General features: G+C 43.3%; 2 protein-coding genes across 2 annotated transcripts; both read left to right on the top strand.

Moving 5' to 3' along the window:
- The first annotated feature begins 410 nt into the window (after positions 1-410).
- LOC110869468 (putative receptor-like protein kinase At5g39000) lies at positions 411-2383 on the top strand. Its single transcript, XM_022118721.1, has 3 exons — positions 411-1313; positions 1439-1509; positions 1885-2383. Exons 1-3 carry the CDS (start codon positions 411-413, stop codon positions 2381-2383), a joined length of 1473 nt encoding a protein of 490 aa, XP_021974413.1.
- Positions 2384-16895: 14512 nt separating this feature from the next.
- On the top strand, positions 16896-17834 carry LOC110869467 (TMV resistance protein N-like). Its single transcript, XM_022118720.1, has one exon. The coding sequence runs from the start codon at positions 16896-16898 to the stop codon at positions 17832-17834; it is 939 nt and encodes a 312-aa protein (XP_021974412.1).
- The last annotated feature ends 1966 nt before the right edge of the window (positions 17835-19800 follow it).

Below are 19800 nucleotides of genomic sequence, written 5' to 3'. Positions count from 1 at the left end.
TGAGTGTTGGTAGGTAAGGTGTAGTGGGAGAGGGAAACATCACACTATGAGTTCAGATTTATATGACGAATGTTTGATATGAGCGAACAATAGGGACGCTTATTACACAACCAATTTTAAGCAGAGCTTCGTAAAACCGTGTAATACATTTGTGAGTATTTTTTGGTACATATAATGCAAGTTAGAAAGATGATGACTATGTGTCACTTTTAAATCAAAATAAACAAGTGTTTCCATTCTTGACTTATATGTGTGTGTAACACATAGGTCTATCATTTACCTCATCCCCACCCCTATGAATAAGAGTATCTCTCTTCAGATTTAAAACCATCATCAGCTCCTTCAAAACTTTTAATTGCTATCACCCTTTTTTTCTGCTCCAGACTTGCATCATATTTAATAAAAAAATCATGTCTTCCGTTGAAGAAGTGAAGCACTTGCATATTCCTCTCCAAGAATTATCAGATGCAACTAACGGATTTTCTGATCAGAATATCATTGCAAGGGGTGGATTTGGGAAGGTTTATAGAGGCGTATCTGTAAAACATGGCCACATGGCCATAAAGATGTTGGATCCTCAGTTAGGCCAAGGAGTTCATGAATTTAAAACCGAGATTGCCTTACTTTCAGTTTATAAACATGAAAATATTGTCTCACTTCTAGGATTTTGCGATGAAGAAGGGCAAAAAATTCTTGTTTATAATTATGAGAGCAATGGGAGTCTCGACAAACATTTAAGCAGCACAGATCTAACCTGGATTCAACGACTTCAGATTTGCCTAGATGCTGCCAATGGGTTACAATATCTACATCATGATGTTGAACCTCAAAGTAGAATTCTGCACCGTGACGTCAAGAGCTCGAACATTCTTTTGGATGAAAACTGGAAAGCTAAAATCTCAGATTTTGGGTTGTCTAGAATAGGTCCTGCTAATATAGAGTCTACCTTTCTTATATCCAATCCATGTGGAACGTATGGATATATCGATCCAGAATACACGACTACGGGTTACCTCACACAAAAATCTGATGTTTACTCATTTGGGGTTGTGTTGTTTGAGGTTTTGTGTGGAAGGCTTGCACGTGTTATGGCATACAAGGATGAGCGTCAGTTTTTAACTAATTTGATCACAATACATTGGAAAAATAACACATTAGATGAGATCATCTATTCTGATCTACAAAGACAGATAAACAAAGCTTCCTTAGTTACGTTTTCACGCATTGCCTACCAATGTTTGAAGAGCGGAAATGAACGTCCAACAATGAAGAAGGTCGTGGAACAACTTCAGAAAGCTCTTGATAATCAAATAGTAAGTTGTTGCATTAAAGCATTTAATAATCAATTATAATGCCTAAGGACATCAGTTTATTTCAAATTGAAAATTTTGTATGCTCGGCCTCTAAAATCCTTTTGTTTGGACGTTATTTGTCATAGGCACCTATGGGTTTACGGTTGGATGATAATCATGGCTTTGCTGCTCATCATCACCAAGGACAATCTGCCGGGTAATTATTCAGAAACTGATTTATTTCAGTTTCTCGTCATGCTTAAAGATATTTATCCAAATTGCAGATGTAGAAATGTGCATTTTTAAAATGATATATAAAAATATATATATAAAAAAGGGCTTTCCCAACCATATTCCTTAATTGCAAAAAAAAAATATATATTTTTTTCGGGTTAATCGGGTCATGTTCTTGTCAACTAAATGAATATGTGTGTGTGTTCGGGTTCATTGTTTTGCCCTTTATAAGAGAACAAGGAGAATTTCCTCAACTATTTACTTCAACTAATCATTTATTTATTGAGGTACAAAAGCTTTGCTTTGAACCTTATTTACAAAGATTGCCTCTGTATACTAATCTCAAACAACGAAACAGGCCATTGGAATCGTCTTCTCAATCCTTTCTTTCCTCTTCTTCTTCTCAGTCGTGGAAGTATGATGTCTTTATTAGTTTTCGAGCAGAAGACACCCACATGGCATTTGTAAATCATCTCTACTCGGCTTTGGTACGAAGGCTAATCTTCCCTTACAAGGACGACGAAACACGCCCTCAGAATGAATCCATTGGTCCATCCCACCTAAAGGCTATTCAAGAATCACAGATTGCCATCATCATGTTCTCAAAATATTATGCTTGGTCTTCTTGGTGCTTGGATGAACTTATATTTATTATGAAAAATAGGGAAGAGAGAGGGCAAATTGTTATCCCTATCTTTTATGATGTTAAACCCTCTGACGTGAGAAGGCAAACAGGTTATTATGGAGAGGCGTTCCACAAGCATGAGTTGAACGACAACAAAAACAAAGTTGAATCTTGGAGAAAAGCACTTCGGAATGTAACTGATATTGCTGGATGGGACGCGGACTATGGGTAATTATCTTTTTACAGTTCTTCAAAAATATATATACATAAGTTATTTGTAATCTAAGAGTTATTACCACATATAAATAAGCAACATTTTGTTGTTATGACAGAGAGTGTTTCAAAAAAAATTGATTTTTCATTTTCAATCCAAAGGTTTTTATTTTTTATTATTTTAATCCATTTAGGTTTTAAACTTTTAACTCAATGTTTTTTATTATTTGCAATTTAATTCCAACAAACTTTTTTTTATTTTCAACTTTTATTCTCTATATTTTTCATCTTTTCCAAATTTTTTGTTTTATGTTTGGTTTAAAATTTCACGAGTCAACACGTCTTAACTGTGTGTCTCTGTGGTTCAACGTTTTTTGTCTGTTTTCCCCGTTTGACAAACCCTTCGCAACACGTATATTATTCTACGTTTGACAAGTTCGTTCCAATGCGTGGGGCCCTAAATCAACTTGGTTTTTTTTCTTTCTACGTTTTTCGGTCTAATTTCTTCGCATGAACACACCGCAACGGGTGTGCGTGACTCAACGATTTTATGTATGTTTTTCGCTTGGTGTTATTTTTTCTTTTTTTATTTATTTTATTTTACGAACTCTTCTGTTGTTGGTTGTGTGGCATTGGCGATACTTGGCACAATTTTACAAACGTATTTAACCTATTAATTTTTTTACTAAAAATAATTTGTTTCGAGTTCCCCCTATACCTCCTTCAATTAAAAAAAAAAAACCTATTTTTACGTGCATATTTTTATGTACGTGTCGGTATGAATTCGATTTGCTCTACGTTTTGACGTAAACTTTTTTCTGGAAACGAGTCAGATCAAAAATAATACTTTTTGTTTAAAAAAACATCTTTTATGTGCATATTTTATGTACGTTTCAGTATAAATTCGAGTTGGCGTATGTTTCGACGTAAACTTTTTTGGGAAATGAGTGAGGTCAAATATATTATGTTTCCGTGCTTATTTTATGAATGTTTCGTTAATTTTGTTTCGAACAGAGTGGAGTCAAATTTTGGTTTCTTTTATTCAAAAGTTCTAATTTATCTCTTTTGATTATACGTGTTAGCTTTTCCGCTGTACCCGTTGTGTTTTCTATGTATGAGTCGGATCCTATATAATAGGTTACGATTGTACGGTATAAATTTGATTTACTTTATGTTTTGATCTAATCGCAAAGCTTATACAGGTTACATTGACTTCGATCAGATATGTCGAAATGCACGTTTTCATATAGTTAACGCATCATATAACGTTTAGACTAATCCATTCGATATTTGTAATGTACCGGCGCCGCAACACGCGCTGGTGTTATTCCTAGTTTATATTTACTTACAAACTACTCTATAACAACAATTTATATTCCTTCATACTATATTAATAATAACAATGATCAGATTTGTAATGGCAATTTGTATTTACAATTTATCTTTGAATTTACAGTTAAGCTAAACAAATGAAATAATTTCTGAAGGGATATGGTCCCAGATCTCGCACTAAGACGGACGTAAGTGACCATCACCCTTATCAAACACTCCCATAAACAAGGACTTATCTGTGTCTGTGCGGGCACGCGTGAACGCAGTTAACTATTTCAATCGGTCTAGTGATGAGAAGACTTACGTTGTGTATGAAAACGCCTGTTTTCATCACGACAAGGGATGCGGTAACAACTACGGTTACCGCACATAGCGATGCGGCTCAACACCGCACCCAATAGATATTTTCGTCACGACAAGGGGTGCGAAAACAACCGCGGTTACCGCACATAGCGATGCGGCCCAGCACCGCATCCTATTGATGACGCAAGTGGGACTGACACTTTGACTTAAGTGTCCAAAACAGCAAGTGGCACTGACAGTAGTCACCTGTCCAACCCACATGTATGCAACGCTGGCGAATAGACTGACAACCACAACAGGACGTGGCATCACTTCCGTGACCTACCTGCAAAGGGCTGCGCGTTGTCAGTCTATCCACTCAATTACCCTCCTTCACTCTTCGGTTATAAATACCCATCTCGGCCAGGTTTGAGGTATCGTTTTCTTGCTCTCTCTCTCTCACACTTACTACAAACACACACTTTGCTCCCAAGCAAATACTGATTCTCACACCGGAGAGTGGTAACAAGGAGCACCATCCCACCCCATCCTCCTTGTTACGAGTCACGGTGTGTTTCCTTGTACAGGAGACAGGTTAGCGGACGATCCAGCCAACGATCCTCGGAAAGAAGGGATTAACCCTACTTGGCGAGACCAGTGAATTAACCTCCCCGGTTAACCACTGTTTCATCATTGGCGCCCACCGCTACTCTTAGAACTTTTTTCCATCTCTTCTTTCTTAAAGATCATGGTTGATCGTCAAAACCATCCTACAGGGGAAAACATTACCCCAATAAACATAGGACATACGGGGAATACTCCCCCTGTCCAACCAATAGGCCATGCGGCACATCCGCATAAGGGGGCACTCTCCCCGTGTTTGTGCTGGACTTTTCACAGTACACTTCAATACTACCACCAGGAGTGGATCTTCACACCTGGTTCTTACAACAACAGGCTGCTCTAAATGCAGCCTATACCCGAGCTTGGGCAAGCGCGCAAGCACCCGGAGGGCCCACACCAGTGCCATTTACACCTGCAGCTCGTGTTTTACAATACGAGGGTCGGGCACCAACACATCCCGCATCCCGTGGTAGGCGCGGACCGTATGGAACTTCCAACGTAAGTGTCCATACGCTCAATGAAGACGATTCCACATACGGGTCCCGGGCCAGAGCACCGGTGCGCGACCGCCTTGGCCCGCACGGAGAACACATGCGAGAATCAGCTGCTCGCCGAGTGTTCGACATACATAGTCTTCTGGGACCGCATCCCAACAACGAGGGATACGACCAACCCAACTCAGACGACCACACATACCGCGAGGATTCCCAGTCGGCTTATAGCCAATCTGGGGACTACAATTACTATACCCCCGCACAACCTCGCACAACATACGATCGCGCCATAAAGCATGATCAGGGTTCAGCCTACTGGCCGAAGTCCGCCGCTAGCAGCTCCAAGTTCGCAAAGGAGATTGCCTCAGCCCCACTCACCAGGACCAGACTCCCGCTCACCGTGGGCAAGTACAATGGTTCGTCGGATCCCGACGACCATATGAATGCTTTTTCTGGCACTGGGGTCATCGGAGGTTGGTCAGAACCCGTTTGGTGCCATTTATTTGCCCAGACCCTCACCGGAATCGCGAGGGCCTGGTTTGATTCTTTGCCAGTGGGATACTAGCCTCATTGAGGACCTACAAGAAAAATTTCTTGCCCATTTCAGCCAGTAAAGACGTCACAAGAGAGACCTAGTGGACGTAATGAACATCTTGCGCGGGGAGAACGAAGGCTTGGAAGCCTTTGTTACCGCTACAACACCGAATGCCTCGAAATTGGTGGGGCAACAGACCAACTGGCCCGAGGTCATTTCGTCCGAGCAGTCAAACAAGACGAAATGATCATGACCATATCGGGCCGGGACGGCTTGCCAGAAAAGTGGGACGACGTCATAGCGGCAGTAAAGACATACGCCCAAACAACGCGGTCTCTGAGACCCGGCACCGGTAAAGCTCATCCCCAGGCGGAAGGATAATCCTCCCGCCAAGAGCCCAGGCGCAACAACAACAAGTGCAACCGGGATGCATGGAACCGCTACTACGATTCCAAGCCATATGCCCCGCGCGGGTCCCAGCATGACGCCAATAAATGCCTAGAGAGATCAACGGGCATCAAAGAAAGAGCCTCGGAAGCGCAATTGGACCGAGCTCACAAAGTCGCGAAGGGATGTTCTTCTTGCAGAAGAATAGTACTTGCGATCGGCCCTACCAATGAAGTCTAAGAAAGGGCAAGACACAACCCTATATTGTGAATATCATAAAGACTCGGGTCACTCCACAAACAATTGCATCAGTCTCCGCTTGGGGATTGAACGAACCCTAAAGGAGGGAAAGTTGCAACACTTGTTGTCGAATGCGACAAAGCAAACAAAGCGCATCGCTCCACATGATGAGGGCACCTCTAGTAGCAAGAAAGCCATGTATGTGGCAACCACCCACATAAGCAGAAGGGGCCACAAATAACCGCGAAAAGCGGCAAGGAGAGGGGAGGACGACTGGTGCGACGAACAGGTCGTCTTCCCCAAGGTTCGACGTGGACAGCGCGACAGACGCGCCGTCGTAATCACCAGCTACCAAACACATTATTGCACCGAGCGTCTATTTATAGAACCGGGCAGTACCTCCGACATTATCTACGAACAATGTTTCAGTCAGTTCGATCAGGAGGATAAAGATCAGTTGCAGCCGGTTGATTACCCGTTGGCCGGGTTTGCAGGGGAGACAGTGTTCCCCCAATTGTAGACACACGCGGACGGAGGAGGAAAACCGGATGGTCTTACCCCACACCTCCAGATACGACGTGCTTCTCGGCAAAGAATCACAGGGCGACATTAACATAATAACATCTGTTCCCCACTCCGTTGTCGGTTTTCCAACCGAATCGAGAATCGCAGTCATTTACGCCCGTAGAGAAGTCATGTCAACGGACGAGCTACGTCCGACGAAAACAGCAAGGCTGACCCCTAGCACTGAACCGAAGAAATGGGTACTTAATACAAAGCACCCCGAACAAACGGTCAGTTTGGGTCATGCCTTATCCACCAACATCAAAGCACGCCTGAAGCAGTTCCTCTTCAGGAACAAGGACTTTTTCGTGTGGACCCCTTCAGACATGACAAGAGTCCCACATGAAGTAGCAAAACATTTCTTAAATACCCTACCAGGTATCAAACACGTGGTCCAAGCAAGACGTAACCTGGGACCCGCAATAAACATCGCAATGAATGACTAGGTCAAAGAACTGCTCTCCGCAGGGATCCTGCAGGAAGTCAAATACCAAACCTGGTTGGCAAACCCGGTTATGGTAGAGAAGGCAAGCGGGGGCTGGCGCATGTGCGTCGATTACAAAGACCTCAACAAAGCTTGCCCCAAAGACTGCTACTAATCACTTCCAGAGATCGACAAAAAGGTCGACAATCTCGCGCCATTCCGATGGAAGTGCTTCCTCGATTACTGCAAAGGGTACCATCAGGTACAAATGGCAATCGAAGATGAAGACAAAACGGCCTTCCGCACCCTTATGGGAAATTATTGCTATATGAAGATGTCGTTTGGGTTGCGTAATGCAGGCGCAACCTACCAGGAACTGATGAACGACACTTTTGGTGATCAGATCAGCAAGAGTGTTGAGATTTATATGGACGACCTTGTCGTCATGAGTATGGAAGAAGACACCATGCTCCAAGACATCGAAAGGACATTCCAAACTCTGCGAGGCATTAACATGAAGCTTAATCCAAGGAAATGCTCATTTGGAATGGAAGAAGGAAAATTCCTTGGATTCATCGTCACCAAAGATGGATTCAAAGTTAACCTGGAAAAGGTTCAGGTGATCAAGCGCATGCCATCGCCTTCCACGATAAAGGAGATGCAAAGGTTGGTCGGCGGACTGGCCGCGCTAAATAGGTTCTTGCCCAGTCACGTAGCAAAATCCTATCCCTTTATCAGCACCTTGCGCAACTGCCTAAAGAAAGAACAATTCTAATGGACTGCGGAGCTAGAACGTGCCTTTCGGGAAATGAAAGAGTGTTTGATCCAACTACCCACTCTCACCGTACCTCGCGAAAAGGAACCACTCATCATGTACCTGTCCGCCTTAGACAAGGCCGTGTGCGCGGTACTCATAGTCGATCGAGAGGGGGTTCAAACACCAATCTACTACGTCAGCAAGATGCTCAACGACCCAAAGACAAGATACTCCATCATGGAGAAATTGGTCCTAGCATTGGTACATGCCTCAATGCGACTGCGCCGATACTTTGCAGGCTATGTCATCATCGTCTTAACAAATTACAGGATCTGGCAAATCCTCTCCAAGCCCGAAATCTCTGAACGACTTGCTAAGTGGGCTATTGAACAAGGTGGGCACAACCTAGTTTACAAGCCACGCCCGGCAATCAAAGGGCAAGTTTTAGCTGACTTCGCCGTGGAAGTGCCGGTGAACCGCATCCAAGAATGCGAGGAAGAGCAAAACCCTACACCTCCGCCATCCCCGACAGACATCTGGGCACTATATACTGATGGTGAGTCCAACGAGAATGGCGCGGGTGTAGGACTGCGGCTCATCGGCCCTGACGGTCAAGAGCTTACTTACGCCATACGCCTCGACTTCAAAAGTACAAATAACGAAGCTAACTACGAGGCATTGCTCGCAGGGCTACGGCTGGCAGTCAAACTCGGCGTACGATATCTGAAAGCGCACATCGATTCATTACTGGTTGCGGGGCAGATTAATGGGGAATACGCTGCAAAGGAGACATCATGATCCTCTACCTCGAACAAGCCAAGCAGCTAGCATCATAATTCACCTCCTTCAACATAGTACATATCAACAGGAGTGAAAACAAACCAGCTGATGCTCTTTCCAAATTGGCATCAACCAGCTTCCAGCACCTGGCTTAGGATATACGTATTAAAGTTCTCAAGAACCTTTCAGTACCCTTGCGCCAGGTCAACGTCATCCAATACGGGACAACGTCCTAGATGACACCAATTATAAGATAGCTGCAATCAGGAGTTGCCGCAGAAAACAAAGCGGAAGCACGTAAACTGCAATACAAAGCGTGCCACTCTCAAATGGGGGAGGTATCTTATACCGTAAGTCATACCTGGGGCCACTTCTACACTACGTCGACCCTCAATATGCCACATATCTAGTCCGAGAAATATAAGAAGGAATATGTGGTATCCACGCAGGACCGCACATGGTAGTGGCCAAAATCATGAATGTTGGGTATTATTGGCCTGGCATGCATCTGGATGCTGTTATGAACTTGCGCAAGTACATCAACTGTCAACGAAACGCACCAAAAACATTGCGCCCAAAGTACAACCTGATTCTAGTCACCAGCGCTTGGCCTTTTCAGAAATGGGCCATAGACGTGGTGGGATCTTTTCCAGACGCAACAGGTGCGGTTAAATTTATCATAATGGCGGTCGATTACTTTACTAAATGGGTGGAAGCAAAACCCCTAGCCTCCACCACCGCTATGATAACACGAAAGTTTGTCTAGGAACACATCATATGTCGTTTCGGTTTACCAATGTGCATCGTGACAGACAACGGCACCAACTTCGCTGTTGACGATTTCCAAAAATGGCTGAAGAACTAAACATCAAACACATCTTCTCTTCCATGGCGCATCCCCAAGGGAGCGGCCAGGTAGAAAGCGTTAACAAAAGTTTAGTCGAAGGAACAAAGGCACGGTTGGAACGGCCAGACGAGGTTGGGTCGATGAACTCCCAAGTATCCTATGGGCACATAGGACCAACCCAAAAACAAGCAATGGCGAGACACCCTTCAGCCTGGTCTATGGCTCTACCGAAATTGATCCCCCTTCACCAAGAATGTTGGCTGTTAACAAAATTGACAACAGCAGGGAGCGCGTGCTTGACTTAGACCTCTTGAGGAAAGGCGCGAAAATGCAGCTATCAACGAGGCTAAGTACCAAACTAAGTTAGAAAAATACTACAATGCTCGCGTGCGAATTTGCACGTTCAATCCAAGAGACTATATCCTTCGCGATAACGAAGCCTTTAACGCAGAACGCCCAGGCAAACTCGCCCCTAAATGGGAAGGCCCATACCTCATCCACGAGGTCTTGGGCAAAGGTGCGTACAAACTACAGACGTTAGAAGGTGACCTTATCGCAAGGACTTGGAACGCACAGCAGCTCAGACGTTGCTATATGTAAGACTGTAACTTACGTTTTTCCCATGTACTTAATGGCCCGCGGGCCATTTGTTCATAAATAAACAAACAGTTGCTACAACATTGTTTATCTCTTAAGTCTATTACAAATGCGTGTTACACTTTGTGGTATCTACAAAAACAGATTGGCAAAATCTTCGTTTGCAATACCTTTACAAAGTGCCAGTCACACACAAATATTGTAACAGTTAAACAAGAGCAAACGGTGCAATGTATCCGACCGGACGCATACAACGGAACACTTAAGGTTTTTTCAAACCTGAACACATTTCCTAGACCCTAACGGGATAAAACGGGAAATAACTACTACTTACACGACAATGGTGTACAGTATACTCATTATTTCACACGTTGCCTAACCAGTGAAACGGAAATAGTGAAAGGTGTTTGACTCACTCGTGCTCTAATGCCAACTTAGTCACACATTAACTTACTTGCGTGTCATCTAGACATATAAATGGAAAAATCTCGACTTACTATTATTTACACGCGCCTTAAACATTGGCCTTACATAATAGTAACTCACTCGCGCTCACACAAAGTCAAACAGTAAAACACCATTTACTTACAAACTTTGAGCCAAAAATAATTATATAATCAAAATACTTATGCACCTGCAAGGTGCATAAAAGACAACCTTTACATTTTTTCAACAAAGTTACAAACAAAAAGAAAAAAGGCAACAGGGCACACAGGCCCAACTTCTTCTACATTTCCACTGCTGGTGCCTTCACCCTCTTTCCTTGGTTCAAATTGCATGCATAAACAGTCAACATAGTCATCTACATCCAAGCATGCTTCAATCTGATCAAGGGCAGGAATGGTCAGACTGTTATACACGTCTACCACAGCAGAACAAGCAACTTCAGTATCTACACCGTGAAACGCACACCGTTCATCGGTAAATTTGCTCGAGAAAAAGGGATTCACATCTTTAAGGCACTGATTATAGCCAGCCTTGAACCCAGCCTCACGCGCATGTTCATTCACTTCAGCAACCGCAGTCATGTTCTCAGGGGCTTCAAGGATGGCGTCCACAATCTAATCATATTACATGAAAAGAGTTACTAAGGCAAACACAAGGAATAAACAGACATAAGGCACTTACATGCACAATACTAAACTGCCGCATCCACGCGCAATCACTAATGAGTTGGCATTTGAGGTAGCCAACCCATCTCTATCCTCTTCAGCCTGCCTAGCCCGCGTCTCAGCCTCTGTAACACGGAGATTCACATCCGAAAGGATCATCTCTCGAGTTTTTACTTCTTCCTGTTCGCAAAGAAAAAACACAAGTATGAAGAGGAAGTCTCCAACAGTTGTCCAAATAAGAAAACAACTCAGGAAAGGATGAGTTCATACCTTGAGATCCTCTACAATCTTGCCCAACTTGGAGCGATCAGCGTTTACATCCGTAAGCTCCTTCACCACAGCCGCAAAACGCGATTCTGCCTCTTTCAGTACAGCAGCACCACGTGCTTCTGTTTCCTTCACGGCCGCCACAGCTGCGGTTTTTTCCTTGACAAGAGTGGCGTTTGCTGCCTTCAAATTATTCAACTCCTGATGAAGACGAAAAAACTTTTCATTCTCTCTAGCACAAGCTTCTTTCTAAAGCTTGCGTACTTTAGCAAGAAGGTTGGAAAGTGAACGAACCTGTTTAAGGCTAGAGGATGCTGCCCACTCTTCAGTCTTCTTCAAAGTCTCAAACTCGGTTTTCTGCTTATTCAAGTGCTCCTCAGCCGCTTGTGCAGTCTTCATCAAAGCATCAACTTCTTCCCTTAGCCGGATGGTTTCTTCTTCCCTGCGAGCCAGGGAAGAATAGTCCTCCAAAATCGCATTCGCGACTATGGAGCCCCTAACAAGAAAGAAGGCAAGCTGGTTCTGCAAGCTCTGATGACCAAAGCCCCGTGCCCGTAGGGTCTCAGCAGGGGTCCCAAACCCCCTCAGAGCTTCCCTACAAACTGAGGGATCGTTCATGATCTCATCCCCCTGTAAAATACCCCAAGGGGGAGAGTTGACATCAAAACTACGCCCCGCCGAGTAGGAGCAATAGTAATAATCCAATTCCATCTCGTGCAGCTAAATTGGAGTTTGTTCTTCAGCCCCCTTGCCCAGAGCACCAAAGGTGGAAACATTTTCATGAATAGGGGACTCTGGCTTTTTGCCCCCCTTATCTCCTAAATAACTGCTCCGCATGCACGGCAGTGGGGGTACCTTCATTGCTCACCACCTCAATCACAGGTTCCTCCGCAACCTTTTTCTGCTCTTCCGCACCCGCAGTCTTCGGTGGGAGGAGTGTAGGGTAGATGCGGGGTTCGGTTCCTTCACAGTTTCTACAAAATAAGGAATACCTATCAGGCAAAGTTCTGGCACAAATTTGCAAAACATGTAACAACTTACCAACAGAGCCAGCAGGCTTCTGTTTTGGAAGTACCGCCACCCTAGTCTTCCGAAATTTCGGTGGCTTCTCCCTACCAGCAGCGGCGGTATCCTCTTTCCTCTTTACACCAGCACGAGGCTTAGCACCTACAGTCGCGCCACTCGCGTGAGAAAAGGAACCTGGAACACCTAAGCCCTCAAGAGTATCAGATACTATCACGTAATCTTTAGATTTGCGAAATCGAGGGAGGAAGGTACCTGATGCACCCGGTACCAATTTTGGAATGGTAATAGGGTCATGCGTCTTCTTTTTTCTCTTCTACTTGTCAATCACAACCGCAGAAGGTGCGGACGGAACACCCGTGGCATCGGGTTCTCCAAGAGCCCCAAGATTACCTGCGGTTAATACAAACAGTCATAAACTATCTATACAACAAGAAGAATAACGAGGGCAGACAGAAATACAACACCTTTTCCTTCCGGAACCAAGGCATTTAGTGCGGCTGCATCGGGAACCCGGAAGTTTCCAACAATGCTCTGATACCACCCTTCCTCACCCGGGCCGCACTCAACAACTTCAACCTTTCCTTCGAAGTCCGAGTAGAATATCTCAAAAATGGAACCACTACAACAAAGTAACTCATTCAATCATTAAAGCAATAAACGTGGTTCATAAAGAGCAAAACGCATAGGCACTTACCTTCGTTTTTCACCTTCAACACAAGTCTCGTCTTCTGCCCCGGCTTGCCCCCTAACATCATCCCCAAACATTGCAACTCCCTGCTCCCCAATTTTTTCAAAGGGACAAGATGCAGGTGCTGAAACCAGGTTTGTTTTCCCTGTTCAGGGGTATTCAACTGCTCCGTAGCAATATTATCGGTCACATTCCAAAAATGCAATCTAGCAACGACCGCAGCCGCCTTCACATAGAAAAACTTGGCCTTCCACGCAGTTAGGCCCTTTGGTGCGATCATAAGCTTGGGGGAACCTTCCGTTGGCTAAAGGAAAAGAAGCCAAGCATCACCGTCATCTGGTAGAAACGTCGGAAATCCTCCACCAGTGGAACAATATTCTGGCAACGGAAACAATACTCAAAGTGACGAGCACGTACCATTCCCATGGGACTGAGTTGGGAAATGTGGATATTGTAGTACTCCAACAAATCCACCATGAAAACCATCAAAGGAAGACGGAGATTGCAAATACCGAACCAATCGGCAAACATGCTGACGTAACCGGTCGAAGCATCACCGGCTGTATCGCCCTCTTGTTGATACCTTGCCCCAAAAATAGTCGGCATTTGAGTATTCGTCATCAGAGTCCGGAATTAAAATTCTTTCCACTTCAAAATCGGCAAGAACTTGCCAGGAGGTTTAACCTCCGTCTCCTCCTCCGCCGACGACGACGGTGGATCAGGATTTGCAGGAGATGGAGAAGATGGTTTAGATGGACTAGCCATCACAATAAAGAACGATGAAGAGGCAAAAGAAACTTCGATACTCTCACCGGAAAACTCAAGGTTTTTTTATCGGAGAAGACAGAGAAAAACTGAAATTATCGCCAGAAAATTTTGAAAATTCGAACAAGTGAGGGGAAACCCTAAAAGGTTTCCCCTTTTATACCCATAGCAATTAATGCGATCACGGTAACCGAACAGACATGCGATTTCTGCGCCTATCGCAGATCGCCACGTGTCAGACGAAGGTTCTCTAATAGTTACCACGCGCGTGTGGCCGCCCACGCGCCTAACAACAGACGACCTTTGCACTCCTGCTACAGTGCATTTATTGCCTCGGACAGTGCAACGTCCTTTCATATAAGCACATGCCAGCTAAATGTCACCAACTTCCACCAACTCGCACATGCGGTCTACAACGTCTACAGTAAACGACAAAATGAAGACAAATTCATCCACGCGGCATGCGGTTTATCTGGTATCTCATACCGCAACCCATACCGCATGTCGCTTTACACACCCCCTAAGAAATTATAATATATACTTATTAAAGGGGGATAACAAAGCTCCTTCTAGCTTTAGTTCAACACGTGGAATATGCAGAGAGCTCACACACACACGCGCCCCGCGTAGGTGTGTCAGATACTCAGAACCAGCGATGTTCTTTGGACTGCAAAAACCGCATCTCAGCAGCACATGACGCAGTACTTCTAAGAGCTCCCTTCAAGCTTCAAATCTCTTGTCTCCAGTTCACAACCACATATGGGATATTAACAAGTTTCCCACCAAGGGGATCGTGGCTAAACATTCCTGAACCTTCAAGAGCCACATCGAACACACAACTCTTTTAAAGACGAGATGCGTTACAAAACCGCAGACACGCATTAGGAGCTGCGATAGATCTGTAATCATGGGAACGATGGTTACGGAGAGATAGCCCATCACCAAGTGTGTTACATGGTCCACAAACAAAGCCACGCCTTTGCATCACAAAGATGGTGGACCACAACACTGCATCACGACCTACCACGCGATAGGCCAAGGTGTAGAAGGCTACTTCAAGGTAAACTAGGTTCAAGATCATGAACATGAAGTGGCTACAGAATGAATGCCTCGAACGAGTGTCACCCATATTCCTAATCATCAGTGGTGAACTCAACAATGGTGGTAACAAGTCTGCTTATGACTTTGTTTACTTACCGATTGTCCGCATAGAATAAACAATGGTGGAACATGCCTACTTATGACCATGTTTATTTGCCCATTATTTTCATCAAAACTACTCACATTGTTCGACCAAACACGGCCGACAATGCCACGAAAAGAGGTAACCGCAAAGGACGTGCGATTACTTGAGAGTTAAACTGCTGAACACGAACGCCCCACAAGATAAGGATCGTCGTTTCATGTCCAACTGATGAACATAAAGTGCCAACGCGGCACCAAGAACATTGCATCAGCAACCGCAAAGGTTACAATTGGAGTTGCGGGTAACGGCGAGTTCATACTCATCGTCCGTCACCGTCTCAAAGGTTGGTTCAGCACACCAACAGGTGGCGATCATGTTTGATGACATCAGAAAAAGGTAGACCACACTACCAGCCCACAACTACCGGGTGATGTTTCAGTATCAACCAACCTGAACTTACTCACCGCCCCGGAAGAGTCGTTACACAACTCTACCCACCTACCTACACAAGTAATACTCAATCCATGAATTGATTTACTTGAAGCAGGAGCGAAGGGCCGGGACTAGAATCTTCTCCAAACCGATTTCAAAGTTACCCAGTCGACCAAATAATCCAATATTCCTCCCACCTGCAACTTGCATGACCAAATAATCCAATATTCCTCGCACTAAGACAGACGCATGTGACCATCACCCTTATCAAACACTCCCATCACCAAGGACTTATCTGCGTCCGTGCGGGCACGCGCGAACGCGGTTAATTGTTCCAATCGGTCTAGTGATGAGAAGACTTACCTTGTGTATGAAAACGATTGTTTTCGTCACGACAAGCGATGCGGTAACAACTGCGGTTACCGCACATAGCGATGCGGCTCAGCACCGCACCCTATAGATATTTTCGTCATGACAAGGGACGCAGAAACAACCGCGGTTACCGCACATAGCAATGCGGCCCAGCACCGCATCCTATTGACGACGCAAGTGGGACTGACACTTTGACTTAAGTGTCCAAAACAGCAAGTGGCACTGACTGCAGTCACCTGTCCAGCCCACATGTATGCAACGCTGGCGAACAGACCGACAGCCACAGCAGGACGTGGCATCACTTCCGTGACCTACGCGCGTGACATACCTACAAAGGGCTGCGCGTTGTCAGTCTAGCCACTCAATTACCCTCCTTCACTCTTCGGTTATAAATACCCATCCCGGACCAGGTTTTAGGTATCGTTTTCCTGCTCTCTCTCTCTCTCTCTCACTTACTGCAAAGACACACTTTGCTCCCAAGCAAATACTGATTCTCACACCGGAGAGTGGTAACAAGGAGCACCACCCCATCCCATCCTCCTTGTTATGAGTCACAGTGTGTTTCCATGTGCAGGAGACAGGTTAGCGAACGATCCAGCCACCGATCCTTGGAAAGAAGGGATTAACCCTACTTGGCGAGACCAGTGAATTAACTTCCCTGGTTAACCACTATTTCATCAATTTCCTATATGCTGATCATGATAATGTACTAGTGTTATCAACTTTTTTTCAACAAGTTCTATTTGATGTAAAATCTGGGATGCCTTTTGTTTTGAAGAAGCCAAGTGTATGTTAACGTGTGTCATGTCCAACTTATGCAATGTGCAGGAATGAATCAAAAGATATTCCAAGGTTGGTTGACCGGATTTCATATGAATTGCTTAGCTTGATGGAACGCTATGAAGCAAGTGCTGAAACAAGTTCTGATACATACTTAATTGGTATAGAGACCCGTGTGCAAGAGTTGAAATCACTTCTGGAAGTTGGATCAGGTGATGTTCGTATGGTTGGAGTATATGGGATGTGGGGTAGTGGTAAGTCTACTCTCGCATCTTATATTTATGATGAAATAAGTCATGAGTTCGAAGGTTGCTGCTTTGTAAAAGACGTTACAGCTAGATCAACAATGCATGGCTTGAAAACTTTACAAGAAGAAATTCTCTCAAATGTCCTGAAATTAAAAGTGACGTTAACAAACATTGAACAAGGAAAACACATGATGAAAAGCTTATGTCAAAACAGTGTTCTAATTGTCCTTGATGACGTATACCACACTGTTCACCTAGAGATGCTAGTTGGATCACACAACTGGTTTGGTAATGGGAGTCGAATAATATTCACCACTAGAAACCAAGATTTGGCGAAGGCTCGCGGTTTCCTACCGTGTAATGTCCTGATGTTGGAACCTAAAGAGGCTATTGAACTCTTCAGTAGGCATGCATTTGGGAAAAGTAGACCTCTACCAGGTTTCGAGGATGTTTCACTGATTATGGTTTCTAAATTTGGTGGGCATCCATCAGCACTTATAAGTTTGGGCTCTTTTCTACATGGAAAAGACAGAAGTGTGTGGATGCGCATCTTAGATATACTAGTATGTAAACCAGTTGATGAAATTCTGAAGAAGTTCGAAACTCCTGATGATGGACTAGCAAGAAATATTTGGCTTGATTTCTTACTTAGGGGGTCGGAGTCGTGTCTGTTGGATAATCTTGATGGGTTACGGGTCGAGTACGGGTTAGAAAATGGGTTAAATAATTAAACGGGTCAGCTGGGTTTTATTTTAGTCACATGGTAGTGAGTTAGTTTAAGGTTGACCGAGAACATGGGAAGTGGACGTTGAGGAAGTATACGTTGGAATATTGTTGCTGAAATGGAGGACTACGTTGGAATATTCTTTTGTGCATGTGGTTTTGCTATAAATAGGATAGCATTGTTTGTTTGTTGAAGTACCTTTTTATTCTCATTGTATTTATTTTAATCAATAATTTGTGACTGAGAATTGAGTGGGGCCTGAACCAACATCCGTGATGCTTGTGGTATTAAATTTTTTAGATGTTTCTGTTATCCCATAGTATGCTTGGGAATGAAATTTTTTATGCGCATGAAGATGATTCCATGGCTGAAAACACAACGTAATTTGTAGTTGATACTTGCATTCATTCATCTGGGGGGCACATTCGACTTGTGGACTACGTACAGGGAAAGCTGTTGGGACCTCTTCTGAGGGGCGTACCCACATATTCTTCAAGGTGGACGGGCACACCTCTTGAAAAATATTTTTTTAGTGCTAAATTCTGGGTAAAATCATGACTGCACCCCTTGAAAAATTTTGTCCGCACCTCTTAAAAATTTTCAACCGTCCCCCCTTAGAAAAAAATCCTATTAATTTATTAAAAAAATTATGTAAACACTGATTTTTTTTTAAAAAAAAAACTAATTAACATTCACTTAACACAATTAACCTTCTCTTAGCCTTTAGCCCAATAAATACTCTATAACCCAAAACTAACCCAAACTAATAATCTAATTTGAATTAAAATATAATAATCCAACCCGCCGCCGTTTCCCTTTCTCTCCTTCCGCTCTTTGTTTTGTGATCCCAATCCCACGACACCAACAACAGCGCACGACAAGTCTTCATCAGGCCATAGCAGCATCGGATTTCGCCGGTGAATAGTAAATTACGGCACCAAACACATAAAAACATCTTTATTACTTTTTCGGGGTATGGTTTGATTAGTTTGTTGTTTTGTTGCTTTATTTGGATTTTAAAAGAAATAAAATTGTTAAACAAGTTTGAAATTCTAGTTGTTTTTTGAAACTTTAGTTGGCTGATTTTCTTGTTTTGGTTAAATTTTACTCTGTTTAAATGCTTAGTTACAAGAAATTAACAATTGAAACTAGGGCTTGATTTTAAAGTTGAAAATTATGAAGTTTGGTGATGATTATTTAATTGTTTAGTGTTGAAAATTAGTTGTATATGTTATATAGAGAAAGACTTGCTTAGAAAAGTAGCTCTACATGTTATTTTGGATAGATTTAAAAAAAATGAAAATCCGTAAGACGACATTTTAAATATGTTTGTAACGATGTTTGACATGTTTTTGATGATTATATAAATTTTAGCTTGATGTTTTTTTGTTTTACATGACCCGACCCGATATGAACGGATTTTTTTAATCTACTTAGTGGTCTAAAATCTTTAAAAATATTTCGCACCCCCATGAAAAAATTTCTGAGTCCGCCACTGCCTCTTCTATTTGTAAGCTCTTCGGGAAATTGGTGTACATTTGTAATTATGTAAGGTTTTGTGTTTTGGTTGCCCCGATTAGTGGTTGATTGTGTTTTAATGAAGTTAAGTTTTCAAAAAAAAAAAAAAGCGGAAGCACAAAAGGTAAACGGAGAAATAATCTCAAAGAAATGTGATTAAAAACCAAGTGCATAAGGTGCCTTGTTATAAAGAATTCTAAATTGAAGGTTTTCTAAATTTTTAGAATTACAAATTAACTCGTAATTATTTAGATTAAGATAATAAATAAAGACATAAATGAAGATAATAAGTGATTCACATGTTTAGGAAAAATAAGGAAAGGATTGAAGATTGCAAAACTTAGGTAAAATTCTTGGTTCACGAAATTAGAACCCTGATTGGTTGAATTTTGGTCAGCAGATAGTGGAGCCAAACCGCTTGTGGGGTTTGCTAGAAGATCCGTCTCGTCGAGTAG

Source organism: Helianthus annuus, chromosome 8, assembly GCF_002127325.2.
Source record: "Helianthus annuus cultivar XRQ/B chromosome 8, HanXRQr2.0-SUNRISE, whole genome shotgun sequence".
NCBI lineage: Eukaryota > Viridiplantae > Streptophyta > Magnoliopsida > Asterales > Asteraceae > Helianthus > Helianthus annuus.
The sequence above is the reverse complement of the archived record's forward strand: the minus strand, read 5'-3'. Positions and strand labels throughout refer to the sequence as shown.

What these genes read in the sequence shown, in the direction of transcription:
- LOC110869468 (XM_022118721.1), top strand. Translation starts at nt 411, where the DNA reads ATGTCTTCCGTTGAAGAAGTGAAGCACTTGCATATTCCTCTCCAAGAA. An exon ending in AAGCTCTTGATAATCAAATA is followed by an intron (nt 1,314 to 1,438) that starts GTAAGTTGTTGC and finishes TATTTGTCATAG; the next exon opens with GCACCTATGGGTTTACGGTT. An exon ending in CACCAAGGACAATCTGCCGG is followed by an intron (nt 1,510 to 1,884) that starts GTAATTATTCAG and finishes ACAACGAAACAG; the next exon opens with GCCATTGGAATCGTCTTCTC.
- LOC110869467 (XM_022118720.1), top strand. Translation starts at nt 16,896, where the DNA reads ATGTGCAGGAATGAATCAAAAGATATTCCAAGGTTGGTTGACCGGATT.